At 37.7% G+C, this 20,860-nt stretch overlaps 4 protein-coding genes across 6 annotated transcripts in view; 3 read left to right on the top strand and 1 right to left on the bottom strand.

Annotated features, from left to right (window-relative positions):
- Positions 1–1,383: 1,383 nt before the first annotated feature.
- On the top strand, positions 1,384–13,837 carry LOC138131862 (palmitoyltransferase ZDHHC11). Its single transcript, XM_069049117.1, has 3 exons — positions 1,384–2,266; positions 9,993–10,647; positions 10,698–13,837. Exons 1-3 carry the CDS (start codon positions 1,703–1,705, stop codon positions 11,132–11,134), a joined length of 1,656 nt encoding a protein of 551 aa, XP_068905218.1. The 5' UTR covers positions 1,384–1,702; the 3' UTR covers positions 11,135–13,837.
- A 924-nt stretch (positions 13,838–14,761) lies between these two features.
- On the top strand, positions 14,762–16,586 carry Dus1 (Dihydrouridine synthase 1). Its single transcript, XM_069049129.1, has 7 exons — positions 14,762–15,073; positions 15,120–15,279; positions 15,333–15,528; positions 15,583–15,831; positions 15,884–16,127; positions 16,177–16,335; positions 16,384–16,586. The coding sequence occupies exons 1-7, from the start codon at positions 14,861–14,863 to the stop codon at positions 16,546–16,548; spliced, it is 1,386 nt and encodes a 461-aa protein (XP_068905230.1). The 5' UTR covers positions 14,762–14,860; the 3' UTR covers positions 16,549–16,586.
- Positions 16,587–17,075: 489 nt separating this feature from the next.
- Positions 17,076–17,834, top strand: LOC138131942 (zinc finger HIT domain-containing protein 1). The gene has a single exon (XM_069049228.1). It carries the CDS (start codon positions 17,086–17,088, stop codon positions 17,680–17,682), a length of 597 nt encoding a protein of 198 aa, XP_068905329.1. The 5' UTR covers positions 17,076–17,085; the 3' UTR covers positions 17,683–17,834.
- The window catches only part of magu (SPARC related modular calcium binding-like protein magu), a 31,348-nt gene continuing 28,268 nt past the window's right edge, over positions 17,781–20,860 (bottom strand). For 2 of the 3 annotated variants that reach the window (XM_069049196.1, XM_069049215.1), the window contains exons 5-7: positions 19,056–19,192; positions 18,225–18,687; positions 17,781–18,175 (exon numbers count right to left, since the gene is read on the bottom strand). In XM_069049196.1, coding sequence (XP_068905297.1) covers positions 18,102–18,175; positions 18,225–18,687; positions 19,056–19,192 — 674 coding nt within the window. In that variant the 3' untranslated portion in view covers positions 17,781–18,101. The remainder of the gene's footprint in view (positions 18,176–18,224; positions 18,688–19,055; positions 19,193–20,860) is intronic. The other variant, XM_069049206.1, reaches the window with a different exon arrangement.

Raw genomic sequence — 20,860 nt, forward strand, 5'->3', positions numbered from 1 at the left:
TAAAAAGGAGAAAGAATTTAAAAAATTGAGTAACGGGTAAAAAATGACAGATTTAAAAAAATATATCTAATACTGTAGTATTTAATCTTTTTCTACTCTATTAAAAATAAAGCATTCTTTACATATGCGGTAACTGTTAAGCAATGATATTTATTACCCACGACCGTGAGGAAATTACTCATTACTCTACGGGTTGCGACCAATCGCAAAATAATCAAGAAAGTGTAAGTTTTTTTTTTTAAATAGAAGTAGTAAATGAATGATGATGAAAATGATTAAATTTATACGTCGTAGAAAAAGTATATTATTCTACTCGCGTGTAATGGCATCATTACCCGTTTGTGGAATAATATACTACTATATTTTGTAAACAATTTTGTTCGTTTCAGTGACACTTATTTGTTTACTCATCTATGTGTATGACAATTTTTCATGAGAAGATTGTTGACTTTTTTTATTTAAAAAGATTAATTTTAACAATAATTTTATTTCTCCATAATAAGTGGGCAAATAATGTGGTATTTTTGTCACTTTGACATTGATGACAACGTTCCATCCTTTTTGAGAGCGATAAATACATCTATTGACTGTTTACTATAACAACACCATTTCTTTTAATGAAGAAATGAAGTAAATATTGTAAAATATTTCATCATCATCAATCACAAAATTATCTCGTCGAATTATATTCGAACTTCTTTTTCCTCCAAATAATTTTCTGTTTCAACAACTTGAGCACTGAGAAACTGTCAGCGTAGAAACTATAAATTGAAAAAGTAGTTCAAAGAAAATGTCTTTTTATAGTTCTCGAGATTGGATTTGATACGCTTCCTGACCGTCGATCGCGGAGATACTTCAAATATTCTAAATTTCTTTTTCTACTCCTATTAGATAATACTGTAATTATTAAAGTGTTTTATTATCCACGGCCCGTTGAATAGTAATTTCAAAACTCACTGCAAATATTATAGCAACTAGTTTATGACGTCCAATCGCAAGTTTTAATAATGGTATCAAGTATACAAAATAATAATTTTAAAACGTCAGTCTCAGTTTGCCTAATAATGAAACTTATTTATCAATTTCTCTTCATAGTCGTAGAAAAAGTATAGTATTTTACTCGCGGATAATGGTCACGAGTAATAGCCACCATTATCCGCTCGTTGAATAATATACTATTATGCAGAAGTGCAAAAAAATAATAAGCAAATATAAATAGATTTTAAATTGTCATTATTGGAGAGTGAAAAAAAAATCGCGAGTTCTTTGCGAAACGAAACAATTTTGAATGGGGGCGGCAAAAACGATGACGTAACTCTGCGAGTGTCGTCGATAAACAAATCGACATTCATCACTCCGTGTAGTGGTGGTAGGTAGTAATTAGGAAGTAAGTTATCCGTAACTGTCACGTTTACGAACACTTCCGCATTCGTCACGGGCAAGCACCATCCATGGGGGAAATGCGGCTGCAATTAGTGCAACAACGAGCGAAGTATGTCGCCTTTTGTGATAACACCGGTGCAGAGAATAACGGTCCGGTGGCGGTGGTGCAGCGGGGCGACGTCACCGGTGTCGACATCGCGCATCCCCCGACGCCGGCGGTCGATAAGCCGCCACCGCTCCGATGCCAGTATGCACGTGACGTCGCGTCGAGTCAGAGTGTGAAGCCGCCCCGACGGACGCCGCGCCATGGAGAGGAGCGATGCTGAACGCGGGTGAGGCCGTCCCGCGGCTCCGGCGCCAGCACGGCTTCCAGCTGCCGCTGCACCCCCTGCAGGTCTCGGGCTGGCTCGCTCTGGCCGTCCTGTCCGTGGGCGCCTTCCTGGTGGTGGTGCCCGCGCTGCCCGCGCACGCGCAGCCCGCCTGTCTTGCCGCGCTCTCGGCCCTGCTCCTTCTGCACCTGGCGGCCCACCTCGCCGCCGCCCTCCTCGACCCCGCCGAGCCGGCGCTGAGGCTCCGCCGTCCCGAGCCGGTGCCCCAGCTCGACCGCACCAAATACGCGCACGTCATCGAGGAGGGCCGCTGCCACCTGTGCGCCATCAGGACCACCGGCCCCAGGACCAAGCATTGCAGCGCGTGCAACAAGTGTGTCGAGCACTTCGACCACCACTGCAAGTGGCTCAACCACTGTGTGGGCGGACGCAACTACGCGCCTTTTCTCATGTGTGTCTCGACGGCCGTCGCCGCCGCAGCTCTAGTGGCCATCCTCGCCATAGCTGAACTCGCGCTCCACCACTCCCACTGGCTCGACACCGACAAGCTCCAGGTATCATAACACCACGCACCGAATTTTTATTTCACCTCCCAATTGCTAAGAGAAAAATTAAAGCTCCCCAAAAGTCTCCACATTTTTGTCTAAATTTGACGTACAAGTGTCTCCCAATGGTGAATGCAAATCCGGTATTTTCGCAAATATACTTCACAAATATGCAGTTGGAAAAAAGATAAACCTAAACAATTTTTTCGTAATTCAGCAATTTTTAACTTTTTTTACCGTGATAATATGAAAATTCAATAATAACATTCACAAATACGCAGAAAACGGCTGCAACAACAATTTTCAATTTTACATGCTGGGTACGCTCATAAATATTTTCCCTACCACCCTCGTAACAGAACTTCCTCCCTCGTTTTAGGGTCCAAAGTGTGGTATTTTTCCCTAGAGAGTAAAAATAAAAACGTCAGGTTCACCCTTCTCGAGAATTTCTCGGCTGTAATTACACAAGAGTTGTTTTTTATCGGCCAATTTCGTTTTCAAGGAAAGTTTGTTGCCTAGAAATTTAACAAAAAAAAATGTCATGAAAAAATCGATTTTTGAGACAAATTTCTGCGAGGCAACCGTGCTTGAGTTGTTAAAACACAATTATCTGTAGGAAAAAATAGATTGAGTGAAATTCGACAAGATAATTTTTTAACTTTGGATTAAAAAACACAAATTTAATTTAATTTAATTAATTTCCAATATGTTAACATTCGTTAAAACAAATTGTGTTGCTACAGTAAACATTCAATAAATGTATTTATCTCTTTCAAAATGTAAGGCACGTTTTTATCGATGTCAAACTGACAAAAATGCCTACTTACTACAGAGAAATAAAGTTGACATTTTTCTCCAATGATGTTTTTGTAACTGCACAAAAAAGCTACGTGTTACTAAGGCAACACTTTTACCGCCTAGTATTAAAAGTACTTTTAATCCTAGGCTTAAAAATTTTTACTTGCAACTAATAGTTAAACACTTCGTTGATTTGAAGAAAACAACTAAACATGTAAACAAAACAAACGCCAAAACTGTCTCTTTGGTTACACGAATATGTATTTCAATAAAACGTTCGCTTTAAAATTTTAAATGTGCTGCTTTTCACGATATGGGTCCTTTACTTGGTTGGAGAAAAAATAGTACATATGTATCATTCGGATTAATAGTGACTTTTTTGACTTACAATTATTATTGCCCGTCAAAAAAAGCGCCATTTTTAATCCTAATAACACAATCTATTATTTGATTGCGAGTAATTTTGAATAAGCTTTATCAAAAGATCACAATTTATGTAATTCATAATATTCCATTCCAAATATATTTCTTAGTCGCTAACGTTGTTCTTAACGTGGAATGACATCTTCCGTAATTTGTCACATTTCAAACTTCTCCCTAGATTTATTTTGGTTATTACCATTATTATTATTCCAACTAAGTCACTTTAGTCTCTTCTAATGAATCTTGTGGAACGATGTTCTCAGATCACTAGTGATCACTCAGATCACTCAAAAACTCGTAAAAACGTGACTCAGCCAGCGAAGATAAAACTTTTTTTTTAATAAAATGCAACCTTAGTAAAGGCAAATGGGCTTACTCTGATGCACTAATTTTGAGAAAGTTTAATTTTATATCTTTTATACAGGGTGTCTCAGCTAAGACTTTCGAGCCTAATATCTCGGTTATTTGCCAACGGATTTTTATGAAATTTAAAATGCAGATATTTTAGACCGTGAAGGTTCAATTAGTAATAATAAAATTACCTCAAATTACAAAATGTAATTTTAACACATGTTTCCTTTATCGAAAATTATGCGCGATTATTATTAGATTGTTAAACATTAAAAAATAAGGGTCTACACAAACAATTAAGTAAATCACTTGTCTGATTCAACGAAAAGATTAGATTTTGTCGTTAAAAATTTAATGTAAAATTTGAAGGTATTTGAGCGGTTACCTTTTGAAACAATTGATGATTAATTGCCAAGCAACATTATGTACACCTTTTAAAGTCTGTCAAAATTGGGCGCGCCTTATTAGAAACGTCAAATTGTGAAAATTTATTGAAAATACTCTAAAAATAGACTACAGCGGCAAAAATTTCAATATTGTTGAAAAAGGAAAAAAAATTTGCCTACGGAGAGTGTCGTAAGAACTTCAGTGACACAGTTCGTTTTCTCGTGGAACACTATTCAAATGTAGGCTTTACAAAATGTGAGGTTAAGAGAGTCGTCAATTTATTTGAAGACACAGGAAGCGTACGTGAACTAAATTACCTTGCTAAAATATCCCGATCGTGTTTTAGTCCTTTATGGAAGAATAAAAGCATCCAGTATAATAAATTACGTCCAAATGTTGTCTTTAACTTTGTAAGTGTTTGTAAGGTTAGCAAGATAAACGTCAAATATGTCACCTGCGCTTCTGCGAAAAGTGATGACCAAAATTCTGCAAAATTGCGCGTTTGTTTCATACGCGTCTACGTTTTTGCATTTGCAGCCACGTTTAACACAGTTTTTTGCTTTTTTCTTGCAAACCAGACGTCTTTCCCTACAGCATTTTTTATTGACGATCAATTTTTTTATGTAAACATTTTAAAAAGGCATGTAAAAATTACGTTTTTAAGACTTGGGTGATTGCATTAATGGGATTTTATTCTTCACCGTCTAAAATATCGGCATTTTAAATTTCAGAAAAATCCGCTGGAAAATAACCGAGTTATTAGGCTGAGACACCCTGTCTATTTTTTCCTAAGAATAAAAAAAGGTACTTAGTCGAAAAATGAGAAAAATGAAAGGTTAACTTTCAAAACTATTATTTCTTTGGAAAAATTAGTCGGAACATTAATAAAATTGTACACAAAACACCGTCACTAAAAAGTTTTATGGTTACAAAAAATCCCCAAAAATGATACCTAATATCCTATGCTAGACTAGGATACCTCTTAACTTTTTTTTTGCAATTAGTAACTAATTATATTGAACAGCCAGCACTTACGACCTAGCCAAAGTACAAACTGTGAAAATCGCAGTTACATTCTAAGAACAACAACCCAATCACTATGCGCTTTAAAAAAAAACTGTAGTCGTTACCGATATGAAAATGGTACTAGAATGCATAAATGCACTTTAGCGGAAATTGCTTTTGTGTCCATCTACATAATTTCCATTATCTTCCTCCCTAGATGGAGGAAGCAGTGGGGAAACTATCAGCATATATTACATCATGTTATGTTCGATGGGTGCCAAATGGGGGTCCATTAAACTGAATTTGGCTTACAGCCGATCCATGATAAAAAAAATAGCTGTAGGCCCTCTCAGAATATATTTATTATCGATCGCAGGAAAATTTACCCTCCATGCTTGTACTCACGATGAAAAACAACGATCTTAAAATAAATACATCACAGGACGATTAGTTTTCCAAATTAAATTAATTGTCTTAATCCATTTTCGCTCTGAACATTAAAACAACTTCTCGATACCTTCTGAGCAGGTTTTCCGTCGTTGAACGACGGAAATTTTACTAAGCTAACGTCAATCAATGATTAAAACAAATCAGCGATTATTATCATCCACATTAACCTTCTATTTTTATCCAGTGAGTTCAGTTTTAGGCAAATAAAACGATCTTTTATTATCTTATTACCCACCGTTATTTTTATAATATGGCCCTAAAAAACCCCACAAATTTACGACGACACCCCTCCTCTTGCGTGACAGCGCAATATGATCGAGAAAATTGGGAATCCCGATCCGTTGGATTTTGTTTCAGTGAAACTATTATTTCTGACATCCAGACGAACAATTCCCAAAAGCACATCTAGTTCTAATCTAGTTACAAGTGCCACAATCCCCAAAAATTATTGCACAACGGTTGCAACGACAAGAAACAACAACAACAGAACGTCGCTCCTCCTCGTGACTGTCATTTAACTCCGGAACATTTCAGGAATTGCTTTACGTATTATGCAAAATGCAACTGCTCTCTGCATACCAAAACAGATTCCTTCGGTATTCCTCAGCTCACATTAACCTACTGCCATTTAAGTAAGAACGAACAAATCGAACTCTGCCGGGAAGAAATTTAATAAGTTTGAGAACTAGCAGAACGTCGAGTCTTAGCGAAAATAAACGCTTCATCTGTACCACTTCGACATTTAAATTGTTGTAAATATCATAACAGTCAAACAAGGCACATGTTTTGTACAGTGTGGAGTAAAATGATTTACATCTAGTTACCTTTGCATTACCCTTGTAAAAATACGAAATGCCACTCTACAAAAAAAAAAAAGTCTAACCTCAAAATATTCCAAAATTCCAAATTTGATTTATTGCGAAGGGATGATATGAATGCAAAGTAGAGATTGAAATTAAAAAGGAGCTAACAAAAGCAAGTCACAGCTAGTGTTGAAAGTGGCCACCAACGTTTGTTAATTCAATTTAGTAAATTGTAACAATTGTCAATTCGATTGATGACATTTATTGACAGAACTAATAGTTCGGCACTTCAAAAAAAAAGTAGAGCGGTACAAGAAAATATACATGTGCAAAAATTCCAAAGGTAACTAGATGTAAATCATTTTATTCCACACTGTAGTTTATTCACCGCTGGTTGGTTTTTACCTATCGACTACTTTAAAAAGTTGTAATAATAAATAAACAATCAAGAAGTCCTACGTGTTTCTTGTCTAAATTGACGTTCAACTAAAAGTATTTCATTTGAGTGCTTGATTAATTAATTAATAAAAAAGTACTTCTATCTACTCTGAGTTTAATAATGCAGCATATTATTAAACTGTTTTTGGTAACTTTTAGCTTATTTGTTATATTGGTAACATCAGCCGTTTGACGTCAGGCGTCAAGGTAGCGAATGAAGCTACGAGGCAAATTTAGTAAATATAACCTTACATTTTTGTGAAAAATGTCTATTACCAACCCACGCGAAAGTCCCTAGTCTAATATGAAACCTTGAACAGCTGAAATTTCAGGAATTAGTAAAGCAAAGTAGATAAAATAGTGTATATTATACTGATCATTTACTTTGCTTCTCGAGTTCGAATCGGATTAAAAATTTTAATGGAGATTAAATTCCGGACTCTGCTCGGCACAGTCACCGACGATAATTATTGATAAACAGAATTGTGCGGAATAACTACCAAATTTTTGCTGTACTTTTACGATCTGATTCCTAAAACGGAGTGATATGACAAAAATAATATAAATTTTAATTTGTAAATAATAATCTCTAAAAATTCGGTAATTTTTTAATAGCAGTTCTAAGGAAGTTTAATAAACTGCCGCTGTTTTATAAACATTTATACAAAATATTCCAAAATGATTGTGGTATCGTAGGGTGCTTGGATCGGAAAAAATTGTTTGCCACCTTTCGACGATAAGGTCCCGCACTACGCTACCCCGCCAAACATGACCTCCAGGCCGCCGGCAAATGTCAAATATGTACATATCATTTCTGTCATTCATTGCCTGATGTTACTATTTAAAAATTCACAAGAAAGTGAAATGATGCTTCGGGTTTACCCAACGAAAACTACACAAAACATTTTATTATTCTAAGGAGTTCTCTCTATACTTATTCCGGTAAAATTATTGATAAAAATGTAATTCCATGGATAATAATAGATGGGCCGGTAATTGACAGCAAGTTGACCGATTGTCAAAGATAACCTTCAAAAAAAGGTTCGTTATAAAGTTATGTCCAAAATATCAAGTGAATTTGAAAAGTTCGTCGCTTGACCTATATGTGGCGTTTCAATAATTTCAGTTTATTAGTAGGCACAGAAAAAATGAAAGTTGTTTCTGGAAAGTTGCTTAACACGTCTACGAAGTGGTGCTGAAGGACCATCGACCAAAAAAGTGCACTGACCAGTTGCACATCTCAACTGTGAACTCTAAGTATGACAAAAGATTTTTTTGTTCGACACTGTCAGAATTTGAGAATTTTCTCCTGTGTGAACGGATTTTGATAAATGTCGCAACTTGTCAAAACGAAACGTCATGCTAATTTTACAGATTTTAACCGATTTGGAGCCTTTAAGGGACTCGTCGTTTCACTCGCGTTTTAAACTAGCCCAATTTACACACGAACTCGTTAAATAAATTACTATTGCGACTCCTGATACCTGAACAAAAACACGTTTGATGGAAAGTTGCAAAGGAAAATTTAAAGCAATTGGTGAAGAGTCAAAAACATTTTTGAGAAGACTTATCACAACTGAAGAAACCTGGATTCATTATTGTGATGGATTAGAGAGAAAAGAATCTTCAAAACGGTGGAAACATGTCAATTTTTCTCTTCTGAAAAAAACTGTTTTAACACCCGAAAGATCATTGTCTCAGTCTTTCGACAGAGAGGCTAAATCGCCACTGGAGAGTGTTATGAGAATCTTCTAGATCAAAGTTTCGCAAAAATAATTCAGAAGTAGCGTAGAAGAAGATCCATCACGATCACGCTTTTGTCCACACATTGGCTATTTGCATTTGTCAATTGCTGTGGTGTAACTTCACCAACTCGGCTACGAAGTGTTGCCACATGAATTGTGTCCTTCAAACTTTGTCATCTATCCTAAATTGCCAAAAACAAATTTTTAACAAACGAAGGGGTTGTCGATTTAGCACAAAATTCATTTATCGAGAAGATAAATTGATTTTGTTTCAGTTTTTGTCTTCATCGGGTCGGGCCACAAAATTTTCGAACATCCCTCGTACACTGACTGTTGTTAACAAAGTTATTGTCGATTATGCACCTAAAAATCCTTTGTTTCCATCAATGTTGTGTCCCATTTTTATTTTTTATTTTCTTCTTCAAACAGGATACTGTAAAGACGTCACGATCGGTTTCATTTTTCACGTACACCACATACGAAAAAATCAAAACTGAAATCTATAGATTTGAAATTCAAATGTATGGAAAACCAAACATCGCGCAGTCGTTGCTGAAGAATATTTGAATAGATAAACGGGCCACCTGACAACAAAATACAACCAATCTAGTTCATTGATCGACATGTTCGAGGACTAAAAAACTATCACAACACAGAGTAAAAGTGAAAATTATTACGTATTAATTTAGCAAATAGAACTCCCAAAATAAACGTCTAAAAATACGAGCGGCGGAGGGATAAAATAAACCAGAATAGCGAAAGAAAAACAGTCTCACGTGGATGTCTGACAGGACCTCATTTGCATCCATTAACATATGTATAACTTCTCCACAAAAATTAATTTTCTACGGTATTTTGATTTTCTAACATTCAATTAGCACTTCATAATTGTTTTTGTATTTATATTTTTAAAAAGTTTGTAACTTATTGATTTCTGCCACATTCGAGTAATGTACCCGTTAAGAGAGAATTTCCTTTTTGGAGAGAAATTTATTATTTTCTCAACATGCTACCGCTATTCCGGGAACCGCTGATAATGATCGACGAAATTTTGGAACGTTGAACTCTTCCAATTTGGCGACTATATTGTTATCGCTTATTAAATTCTCAACGGTGGTGGTTTTTTGCATGTACGTGCACAACAAAATGTGTCCGACAATACACCTCACGTCGAGCTTTCTCATTATGCCGACAACACAAAAGCACTTTTTGCAATCAAAATCGTTCTGTACCGACGAAAAATCGAATCAACTTCGCGCGTCTCTCTCATTTCCGTTGGGCGACACTCGCCCAAATACAATTTCCCACTTGAACACATTTCTCTTCTCCCCCAAGGGACTCCTGACGGCGGAAAATTCGACCGCCACGCCGCACTCCTCCTCTTTGCCGACGGGCGACGCCGCGTTCCTCGCCGTCGTAGCCGCCTTGGGACTCCTGGCGGCCATAACCGCCGGCCTGCTCCTCCACCTCTGCTTCTTCCACATCTACATCTCGTTCCTGGGGCTCACCACCTACGAGTACATAAGGCAGCAGAGGCAGACGCAGAACCAGACGCCCTCCCAGTCCCCGCAGCCGAACGAAGAGGACTCGAATTACCGCTGTCCGACGTTGAGGCACCGTCCAGCCAACCTCCACTGTGATGGGCGCACCCGCACCACCCTGGTCACTTGCACCGTGCTGGAGGAGACCTTCAGCAACTGCGCGGAGCCGACCCCGACGCCGCCGACCACCCCGCAGGACTGCCAGGTGTGCGTCAGCAACTCGGTGGGTCCGGAGGCGTCGCTTCCGCAGCCCAAGAAGCTGAGGACCAAGTGGAACTGCTGTCTGGCGGTGCCCGACAGTCCCGACAGCCCCAACGAGCCGCGGTGTCTGATGAACATCTGCAAGCACAAGATGAAGAAGAAGGGGATCCCGGCCATAGAGGGCCGGCCCCATCGGACCCACGGCCACTGGTCCAGTGCCAAGTTGAGAGTGCTTTTTAGAGTTTTAGGTGGGTCTCTGGCGCCGCCCCCGGTCAGGGTAATTTGATGCTGTTCGCAGGTAACCTGGGGCACAACCGCCGAAGGAGTCAGTCCCAGTCCCAAGTAGCTAGAAATAACCAAGTGGTGCCTGTATCGAATGAATCATCGAACACCCCCGAAACTGTCCAGACTGTCAACAACATAGTGCCAGTGCCATGCTATCCCGAAGTGTCTAGACGAGCCAACGCCCTGCCAGCGCTACCCAACCCCCCCAGGAGGCGGCTGGTCAGCGAGATGGAGCTGGCCAACGCGCTGACCATCCTCCAGCAGCAGCAGCAGCGATGCAACAGACGACCCATGTCCCAATACAGAAGGAGAAGACGCAGCGTGGTGCATCTTCCCAAAACTCCAGCCCTCTCGCCCATCCGCGAGAGCGGATTGTCGAATCCCGCGTCTCCGTCCCATCAGAACTGTACCGTCGCCGCCATCAGCGGCTCGTGCGCACGTCCATTTTGAACAAACCCTCCGCCATGTGCCCTTCATCAACATCGTGCCAAAAATACAACTACAAGTCCCATCGAGCTGAGGACTTTACAAGTACAATTCTAAAATTCAGATTTCAGCTCTAGTTCAATTCAATTAAGAATTTTCAGCAGTAGCGCTAGTAGTTGTTGGATACTAGAAAATTGTAGTGGTGTGAGTTTTCCGTCCTTAGTAAAAGTAATGGTACCAACGCGACCTAGATACACCAAGACGCAATAATTCCTCGAGTCCAATGTGGGACTCTCGACCTACGTCTCGCCCTAATCGCGTAACCTCTCACGCGATTCAAGGGTTAACAGTAACGTACGACCCTGGTGGTTTATGCGGCTTACTTTCGTAAACGACAAGCCTTTGATCACACTCACAAAATGAGATTGCTGCGGAAACTCCGCAAAAAAAACTTTATGTTCGTCTAACGCATAAACCACGTGGAACGTCCCTGCAGAGGTGGAGAAGGTGTAAAGCCCAGAATGCGCATTGATTTTAACACACCCTTGAATGTTTCGTTTCCCTTGTTTACTGGGGTAAAAATGTGATCGATAATTACAAATTGAAGTGAAAAGGAAATACACGAAATTTTTTCGGTAATTGACCGAAAATGTGTCTGTCAACTGAAGAAAATTCCAAGAGAAAAACTTCATAAATTGAAATAATTACTCTATTTTGGGGGAAATTTTTTGCTCAATTTTCAGTTGATTTTTTAGTAAAATAGCTATTTATGCACCAAGGGCGTTACAACGATGATTACGCCCGGAGAACCATGAATCCAGCTCGAGGGCTTTAGCCCGAGAGATGGATATCGTTCGATGGGCGTAATCATTCGGTGACGCCGTGGTGCATACAAGATTTTATTTTTCACTATACGTGTTCTTAAAAAAAAAAAAAAAATTGGCATCTTTGCAATTTTGAATTGATGAAGGCGTTATGAATTCATTACGCCCGCTTATCCTTATTACGCCCGCTTATTCTTATTACGCCCTGTATTATTCCCTGGTTGTTATGGACATGTTTACGTATTTCGTATCCTAGGAGTTATCATGCAATTATACTAAAGTGAAAAATAAATATTCTTAAGAGGGTATGTATTCCACTCTGGAAATTTTCAAAATTGTCGAATTTATAGAGGTCTGAAAAAAACCTCGTTAAAATGGTAAGTACGAAAAAACTTCAAAAGTGTTTTTCTCAAAACTATGTTTTTTAAAATGGCTGCCATTAAACATTTCTCTTTTTCTAATTTTTCTGCCAAGATAAGTTAAAAAAAAAAAGGAATATGTAAAGTCCATTCAAAAATCAAAAAACCACCAACGTCGCATTTTCCTTGATAATTACTGTCGGCAACGCTGTCTAGTGTAAAATTTGGTGAGACTTGTAATTTTGAGGTTAAATGTTTATTAAGTGTCTTGTTTTTCTGGGCATGTTTCAGTAAAAATAATACGAATCAATAAATAAATGAAACGTGATGCTAATAAAACAATATGAACGAAATTCAAAGCAATTGAATTTTATTTTGAATCAAATAAATGTCATAATTTATAGTTACCAACATAGTATGAAAAAATATCTACCTAGGGTTTTTTAAATTTTACCAACCTAAAGCAGCGGGTGGTGGTTTTTGATTTTTGAATGGACTTGAGTTAATTTTTAAAATGCTTCCATTCTCTTTATTTTCCATATTTTATTTCTCTTTTTGAGATGATACCGGAACTTCGGAAATCATGGCAGCCATTTTGTAAATTTTTTCTCGCTTATGTCAAACCTAATTATAATTTTATTCTAAATTAATACCCCCCTAAAAAAAATAAATTACCGTATCATCAAAGAATCATAATAATTTTCCATTTTCCTTGTTTACTGGATAAAAATGTGATCGATAATTACGTTTCACGCAATCGACGATAAACAATGTAAAGCGCAAATACAGGAAACTGTTTGGGTAATTATCTGAAAATATATCTGTAAACTGAAGGAGTTTACCAAAGAAAAACTTCATAAATTGAGATCATTACATATTTCATGTTTGAGTAAAATTGTTTGCTCCATTTTCAGCGGTCTTATTGGTATAAATTTCTAAAAAAGGATAAAAAAAAATTCAAATTCGACTAAAAGTCATTAGGTGGTATTGTTACTTTTGGCGCCCATGACTGCTACGACTCACACAAACTACAATTTCTAGCAATTAAGTAATAATTAAAGACATTTTAAAAGACGAATTAATTGATATCAATAAATTGAAAATATCAACGCATTCGTAATGTAGGTTGTTCTAAATTACGAAAGCCATATCATATTTGAGACCAGATAGTTCGTAGTAACGTTAGTAATTAGAGTTATTAGAACTTTTTTCAAAATTTTTACTAACGAAGAACTGGTTGCTCATGATTCGTCGAGCTCAAAGTAAAAGGAGGTAAAGTATTCAAAAAGAGTTTCCTCGGAATGGCTGCTACAAATATATTCAGGCAATAATTTCTCGTTACCGTTGTAGACACTAAAACGGTGCAAATAAAACCATCAATCTCCATCAGCTATAATGTGGTATCGATGTTGATTTAGAACGCACATTTACAATGGACAAACGTTTCTTTTCTACATATTTTATTGGATCTGTTATTTATTAAATATATTATTAATGTTTATAAATGTGCTTCATCAGATTATTATTGTTAATAAATAATTATATTTCTAATGAAAATCCCACTCATTTACCTGTTTACCTACTTCCCGAGAAAATTAAAGTAGAGTGGTTAAAATATTTAAGCACTGTGGACAGGTCGTTAGGCTGATACCAGTACGTATAAATACATAATCTATCTTCAAAATTAGAAACAAATGCTCGGACACATTAAAAGAGTCTTTGGAAGAAATCATTAATATTAATAGAAAAATTATCGATTCTCTTTCCCTTAATTGGTGTTCGTGTTTACTCACACAGTGAGAACTGCAAGAAAATGACGTCCGCGTTTGCTTTCAATAACAATCCATAAGATAATTTTAATGATTTAAATTTAGCCGAATCGTCATCATTGTTTGGTCATTTTGGCCGCCCGTTCCTTTGAACTTTTGTCCAATAAAATTTTTAAATAGGTGTTAAGATAAGGCGGCATTTTTCCAAAACATGTTTCATCTTTACCGACAAGCTGGTCTTTTTTGGAACCGCACAGTGCACGTTAACGACTGCAATAACAGACAGCGTGAACCCACAAAATTTAGTTTGCAAGTTCGACTCCAGATGGCGTAAAATAATTGACTGGCTCCGATTTACATGTGAAGATAATTGCAGATTAGGCAAACATTTTCAACAAAAAAACAGCATATATAATCAATGCAGCACACAGAAATATGTGCGGTATTTAGTCACCGAACACTCATAATCTCGTTGTTCAATGTGCATATTTTATAAATTACCAAATTAAACATAAAAATGACGCAATAAGGCAAACATGAAAAAGATACTGCGAAATACAGACTAACCTTGCATATTTTCATGAAACTAATACAGCTGTTAAATTACGGCTTGTTGACACAATCGCTTTGATAAATTCGCTTTTACACATAATTTAAATTTTCCCCGTTCAAACACAACATTCAAAAAACCCGCCACAGGGTGACATGACTTTGACAGCACGTCAGTCAAGATTTGAGGTTATGTAGGAGGTGCATTTTGGAAATATCGAAATCTTTGTTACTGTCGATCGTACCGCGATGGAATTTTGGAGGGAGACCCTCGGGGCACCGACAAAAATAGTGGCCCCCATGGTGGACGCCAGCGAGTTGGCTTGGCGGCTGTTGAGTCGAAAATACGGGGCCCAGTTGTGTTACACCCCAATGTTGCACAGCGCAAACTTCGCCAAAGATGCCAAGTACCGCAACGAAGCTCTCGCTTCGTGCGATGCCGACAAACCTCTAATAGTGCAGGTAGCTATTCAGCGGCAAAATCTGGGTATGAATTAATCTGGTGTAGTTTTGCGGAAATGACCCCAAGATAATGCTCGAGGCGGCTCTCTTGGCCCAAGACTACTGCAGCGCGATCGACGTAAATCTGGGGTGCCCTCAGGCGATCGCGAAAAGGGGGCACTATGGAGCATTCCTGCAAGATGAGTGGCCCCTACTTCATGACATGGGTAATAGAGTGTTTGTTGTAGACTGTCAGAAAATTAAACTGAAATTGTTACAGTTTGTTTGTTGAGCCAAAAGCTAAAAGTACCAGTTACATGTAAAGTTAGGAGATTTGAGAGTGTGGAGAAAACTGTGAATTATGCAAAAATGTTAGTTGCTGCTGGATGTAAGATGCTGACAGTTCATGGACGCACTAGGGAGCAAAAAGGTCCACTCACAGGACTTGCTGACTGGAGTTATGTAAAAGCAGTGAGGTAAATTGAGTTCAATTTAAGAAATAATTTTTATTTTTACATGTTTCTGTGTAGGGAAGCTGTAGACATTCCTGTTATTTCAAATGGAAATATCCAGTGTATGGAAGATGTAGATAGGTGCCTTGAAGAAACTGGTGCTGTGGCTGTGATGACAGCTGAAGGAAACCTTTACAATCCAGCCTTATTTTTGCGCCAAAATCCTCCATGTTGGGAACCAGCACTAGAGTACTTAAGTCTTGTTGATCAATACCCCTGCCCAATGTCCTACATGAGAGGTCATCTTTTTAAACTATTCCATCATGTGTGAGATCATTTGTCTAAATTGCATGTCCAGGTATCAATATTATTGCTTCAGATTGTCAATTCCAAGTAATAATAATTTAAGAATACAGCTAGGAGCTGCTAATACCACAGAAGAGTTCAGAAGAATTACAAAAGTTATCAAAGACATGTATGAACCTTTTCATGAAGGTTTGAGTGTATGGAGTGACACTACAGAATATGATTCAGAGAATTTGGTATTGCCACCTTGGCTATGCCAACCTTATGTCAGAGTGTGTCCTGAGGAACATTTGAAGAAAGTTGAAGAGAATTCAAATGTAATAAGATAAGTTATGTGTGATGTTTGTTTATTTTTTTTTCTTTTAGAAACAAGAAGTAAAAAGGAGATTTAAAGACAGTGAAGGAAATCAAATAAGTAGGAAAAGAATGAAGAAATTGAGAAGAATTAGCAGAAGACCACCAAAGCCTGATTGTGTTCAAACAGAAAAGAATTTAATTAAGTGTGCCAAGTGTGTAAACCCACTGGTAGGTATCAAATTATTTTTGATCCATTATATCATATAAATGGTCTAGGGTTCAAAATGTGGATTTCTGTTGTGCAAGAAGTGTTGCAAAAACAAGTGTTTCTTAGAGAATTTAGACTGTCTTGGACACAGAATTTTAGTGAAAACGAGAAGAGAAATGGCAAGGTTTTATGCAAGTAAAAAGAATAACACAGAGCTTATTGATGTGTCTTAACTTATTCAAAAATAATAAAATCTATTTTTTGAATGTTGTATAGTGTTTTTTTATCGACCTGTATAATACCAGATATAAATTGTTTTATGAGATGTGAATTAGAGTTTACATGCCTAAAATGAAGAATTTTCTAAAATGGAAATTTGAGGTTATGTTTGGAATCAAATTTAAATAAAAGTACTTTCTGAGTGCATACCTGAGAACTCTGTCGGACATTGACATGGCCCCACACTGTTTTTCTCCCCACAAAACACATATTTCACAAAAAAGTAAAAAGAAAAAGCCGAAAATATTTTTAAAATTAAACGACATCATTACCAACTGTATCACTGCGGTGACCAAAAACACCAAACATTCAAATTCGATCTTCAATTTATTGTAACAAATAACAATTGAGAATTTTTTAAAGAATAAAATTTATCCAATGTTATGAAAATAACTTAGAAATTATTTCAGCTATAATATTTAAAGATTATGGTCCACAAATGTAATTGCGATATTCATCTTTAATCGTTAGTAGTTGGTAATGTTGGTATCATGTTCTGTGACATCAACAAAAACATAACCTCATATTGTGGAGAAAGTTCAATTTATAATTTTAGTGAAACCATCTGGCAAAAGCAATATTTTACAATTGTGATCATGATGAAAGCCTTCAAATCGCAATTGCGGGGTTCGAACCGTATAAAAGAAGGTGACAAACGCCGAGTGATAGATGAGACCCAACGAAGACGTCGCCACCGAAAAATAATGGAATTGCTCGAATCAGACAACTATCAAGATGACCCCCACGCTGACTTGGTGATGAGCAAGAAAGTGCCAAAATTTGAGGACAACTTGGAACACAGAGCAACCAGAACGAAAAAAAGAGAGCGTACGGCAGAATACTACCAAACCAAGTTCCGTAAGAACTTCCAACAACTCGTGGACGAAGACCGCATAGAAGCCGACCTGACAGGGCGGGTATCCTACATCGACGTGGCGGCGGAAGAGTCGAAACTACCCCCGCGGCACTTTTGTGCAGTGTGCGGTTTTTTCGGACATTACTCGTGTGTAGCATGTGGCACGCGGTATTGTAGCATCAAGTGCATGGAAACGCACATGGACACCAGGTGTTTAAAGTGGACTGCGTAATTTTTGGTTTATCTTTACGTCGTGTTTATCAGGTTTAAAATTAAAACAATAGTACAAAAAGGACAGGAAATAATGTGGATGAAATAAGTTTTGTGATACGCCTTTTTAAATATTCACTCTTTATTTTAATTAAATAGTCAGACAATAACAAAGTGGTTTTTAATTATACTAAAAATCCATCAACAAAGCTTTCCAAGAGGGTTTATTCAATTTGGATTGAAGCAACCGCTCGAATCGCACGTCCGTGCCGATTCGCGCAGTTGAATTGTTTGATACACTTGAAAATAAATAAGCACGATGCATTTATTACGATAGGAGATGAAAGCTATACACTACACTATAATCACAAAAGATGGGTGGCTCGCGCCAGTCCAATAAAGCTGGGTCATCCAGTCTGTCAACATTTACGTCACAAATCACTAATCTTCCATCAACACGTCCAGCGGGTTCTTCTTACCGGTCCTGGATGATACCGGAACGGTTACGGCGGCTTCTGCAACACTCGATATCAAACAACAACCAATAAAAAAATTGAAACAGACCTTGCTGAACGTTCAAACAGTCGAGCCACTCCGTCATGCTGATGTTTCGATCCTTATTAATATCACAGTACCTGGGCAACTTCTTCCCGCATTTTCTCAAATTCTTCTCTTTCGAGACGATCTCTTTGAAGATTTTCCACTCGTTTCGGTCCAACATTTTGTTCTTGTTCTTGTCGAAATCGACGAAACTCCAAGTGGCCGCTTGCTCCTCCTTCGAGGACATCCACGGCAGAGTGTCGAGGTTCTTGGTGTCGTTATTTTTCAACATCCGAGCGTGCAGGAACTGCATGAGGTTTTTGAGGAAAACGATTTTTTTGTCGTTGGGACAACCCTTCATGGGCCTGTTCACGTTTCTGAGTTGGTCGCACTGCGGCGTGCCGTGCTTGACCGAAGTCCCCGGAATGTTCTTTCCGGTGTCTTCGTGCACGCAGAAGCAATATCCCGCCGCTTTGTAGCATTGGATCTGAAAACACCCAAATCGAGAGGAATTAGCTCTGACAAGACTCCACTCGAAAGTGCCCCATTTTGATTAGATTTAGCGCAAATCATTTCGTCTATTTTGGCCCCGTCAAGATTTATTGTGGTGGTTGGCCATCGAGCGCCACATGTGCTGCTTGAAGAGCGTGTCGCGCATTAAAAGAATTTATTGCTCAATTACAGATAAAGGAGGCGTCTCGCAATTATAAATAAAACCAAAAGCGATCAATAAATAAAATTATCAATTTGATGTAACTTGAAAATGGCGAGCAAAGGTCATCATATTTATTATTAAACATTCGCAATGTTCGTTTGATCGAGCCGAATTGGCCGGTCCATCGCGACATTATTTACCTTCTTGTATCGGCCGTCGGGGGTGCATTCGGGGATGTAGAACTGCCCCCCGTCCATCAGGGCGGTTTGTCGGTCCGAAAGACAGTCGGTGGGGTCATCGTCGCGAATCTCGGAGGATTCGTCCTCGTAAGTAAGAGCTGAAAGTGAAAGTGTGAGTTTGGTGCAACGAGATCGAAGTCCGGTGCGGTGCGGTGGTTGACAAGTTGAAATTTTCTGGTATGGATGTGTTGGCAACACCCACGGGTTTTAAAAAATACGAAATGTGCGGATCTTGCGCTGAAAACGGGAGACTGTGGGATCAAAGTTGATGTTTAATTAATTTGATTTAATGCATTACTGCCAAAATAGTTTCGGTAGTGCAGTGAAATAGTACTATCGAATCTAAAGTTTTGATAACTGTCCTTATGTTCAATACGAAAAGTAAAGCGGGAGGAAAATGTTCTTCCACGAAAAATCAATTTGTGTGAAGTTTCAAGAAAATTATCAATATCAGTGGACTTCCTTGTAAAAGAACAAAATCAGGTGCATTCTAACTAACTAGCACCCAAAAAGAAAGATTTATCTACAGTGGCGAGAAATAAATTTTGGCCGTCAATGTCATTTTAAAAATTCTTTTCTCTTGATCATGTCCAATATCAACAAAATGTCAATCATTCATTGAGCTGTCAATGTTTTTTTTAACAGTTCAAACTCATGACCCCAATATCATATTTTAATCAAGTCATAATCTTTAAGTAATTTTTGGTAATTTTGTTCCAATATACAGTCGATTGCAAAAAATCGAGTACTTACATCATAAAAATCTAGAGCACTGAATTTTCCTATTTTTAACACACGTGCATCCGTCTTTTCTAACTTTTAATGGCATGCTTTTTCAAATAGGTTTTATCTGAGACAAGAAATGTCATTACGTCTGACGTAAAAAATGAAAAGTTTTGACATTTAGCTTGTCTCGGTAACATCAAAATTGACAACAAGAAGGATGAATTAAACTATAGAAAATTTGATGTACCTACACTTCTGTGCAATAAAATTAAACACAAGTCTTGTGACTATTTTTCACAATATTTTAGATGTATAGACGGGTGTATAGTAACTGATAAAACATCTGAAAACATTTTCAATTGACGTGTCATTTTGACATTCCTAAAAAAATGACTGATTTACATTAATATTTTTGTTGCTAGGAATTTTGTCATGTCCCGTTTAAACTATAAAATATTTGAAGTGCTTAATTTTATTGCACAGAAGTGTACCTACCTAGTCGATTTTTTTGCAATCGACTGTATATAGTGAAATTTTTTTAATAAACAATTGTTTATTGACACTGACAATTGTCAGTGTCAAAATGAAGTAAAAAACCATACTGTACCACCCTAAAATTTGGACATATGGACCAGCTGTATAACAATTTGACACCAAATCATGGTAAAGGTTATGTTCACTTCACTTCCCGTACCTTTCCGTGAATTCATTTTCAAAACAAATTTAATGAGAAATCAGGAGAAACCTTTTCGAATTTGAAATAAACTCTCGCTCGTTAGGGCGCAGGCTCAGTTACATAAAAAAATGTTGACACTCAATGTGACCAATCGTATTATCATGAAAATCACAGTTTGGCTCATACCAACAAGACAACGTTTTGACAATTGTTTATTAAAAAAATTCAACTATACCTTACATTTCGCCAATTTAACAAAGAGAAGGTGATGACATGTAATAGGTTATGCCCGTTTCACACTAAAGCACTTTCCATTGTGTCAGATAACAAAATTGACGACCAAAATTCATTGCACGCCACTGCA

The sequence above is a fragment of the Tenebrio molitor genome, chromosome 1, assembly GCF_963966145.1.
Source record: "Tenebrio molitor chromosome 1, icTenMoli1.1, whole genome shotgun sequence".
NCBI lineage: Eukaryota > Metazoa > Arthropoda > Insecta > Coleoptera > Tenebrionidae > Tenebrio > Tenebrio molitor.

Coding starts and splice junctions, on each gene's coding strand:
- LOC138131942 (XM_069049228.1), top strand. CDS start 17,086: ATGTTCTGTGACATCAACAAAAACATAACCTCATATTGTGGAGAAAGT.
- LOC138131862 (XM_069049117.1), top strand. CDS start 1,703: ATGCTGAACGCGGGTGAGGCCGTCCCGCGGCTCCGGCGCCAGCACGGC. Junction 2,267..9,992: donor TCGACACCGACAAGCTCCAG/GTATCATAACAC, acceptor TTCTCCCCCAAG/GGACTCCTGACGGCGGAAAA. Junction 10,648..10,697: donor AGTGCTTTTTAGAGTTTTAG/GTGGGTCTCTGG, acceptor TGCTGTTCGCAG/GTAACCTGGGGCACAACCGC.
- Dus1 (XM_069049129.1), top strand. CDS start 14,861: ATGGAATTTTGGAGGGAGACCCTCGGGGCACCGACAAAAATAGTGGCC. Junction 15,074..15,119: donor ACAAACCTCTAATAGTGCAG/GTAGCTATTCAG, acceptor AATCTGGTGTAG/TTTTGCGGAAATGACCCCAA. Junction 15,832..15,883: donor TTTAAACTATTCCATCATGT/GTGAGATCATTT, acceptor TTATTGCTTCAG/ATTGTCAATTCCAAGTAATA.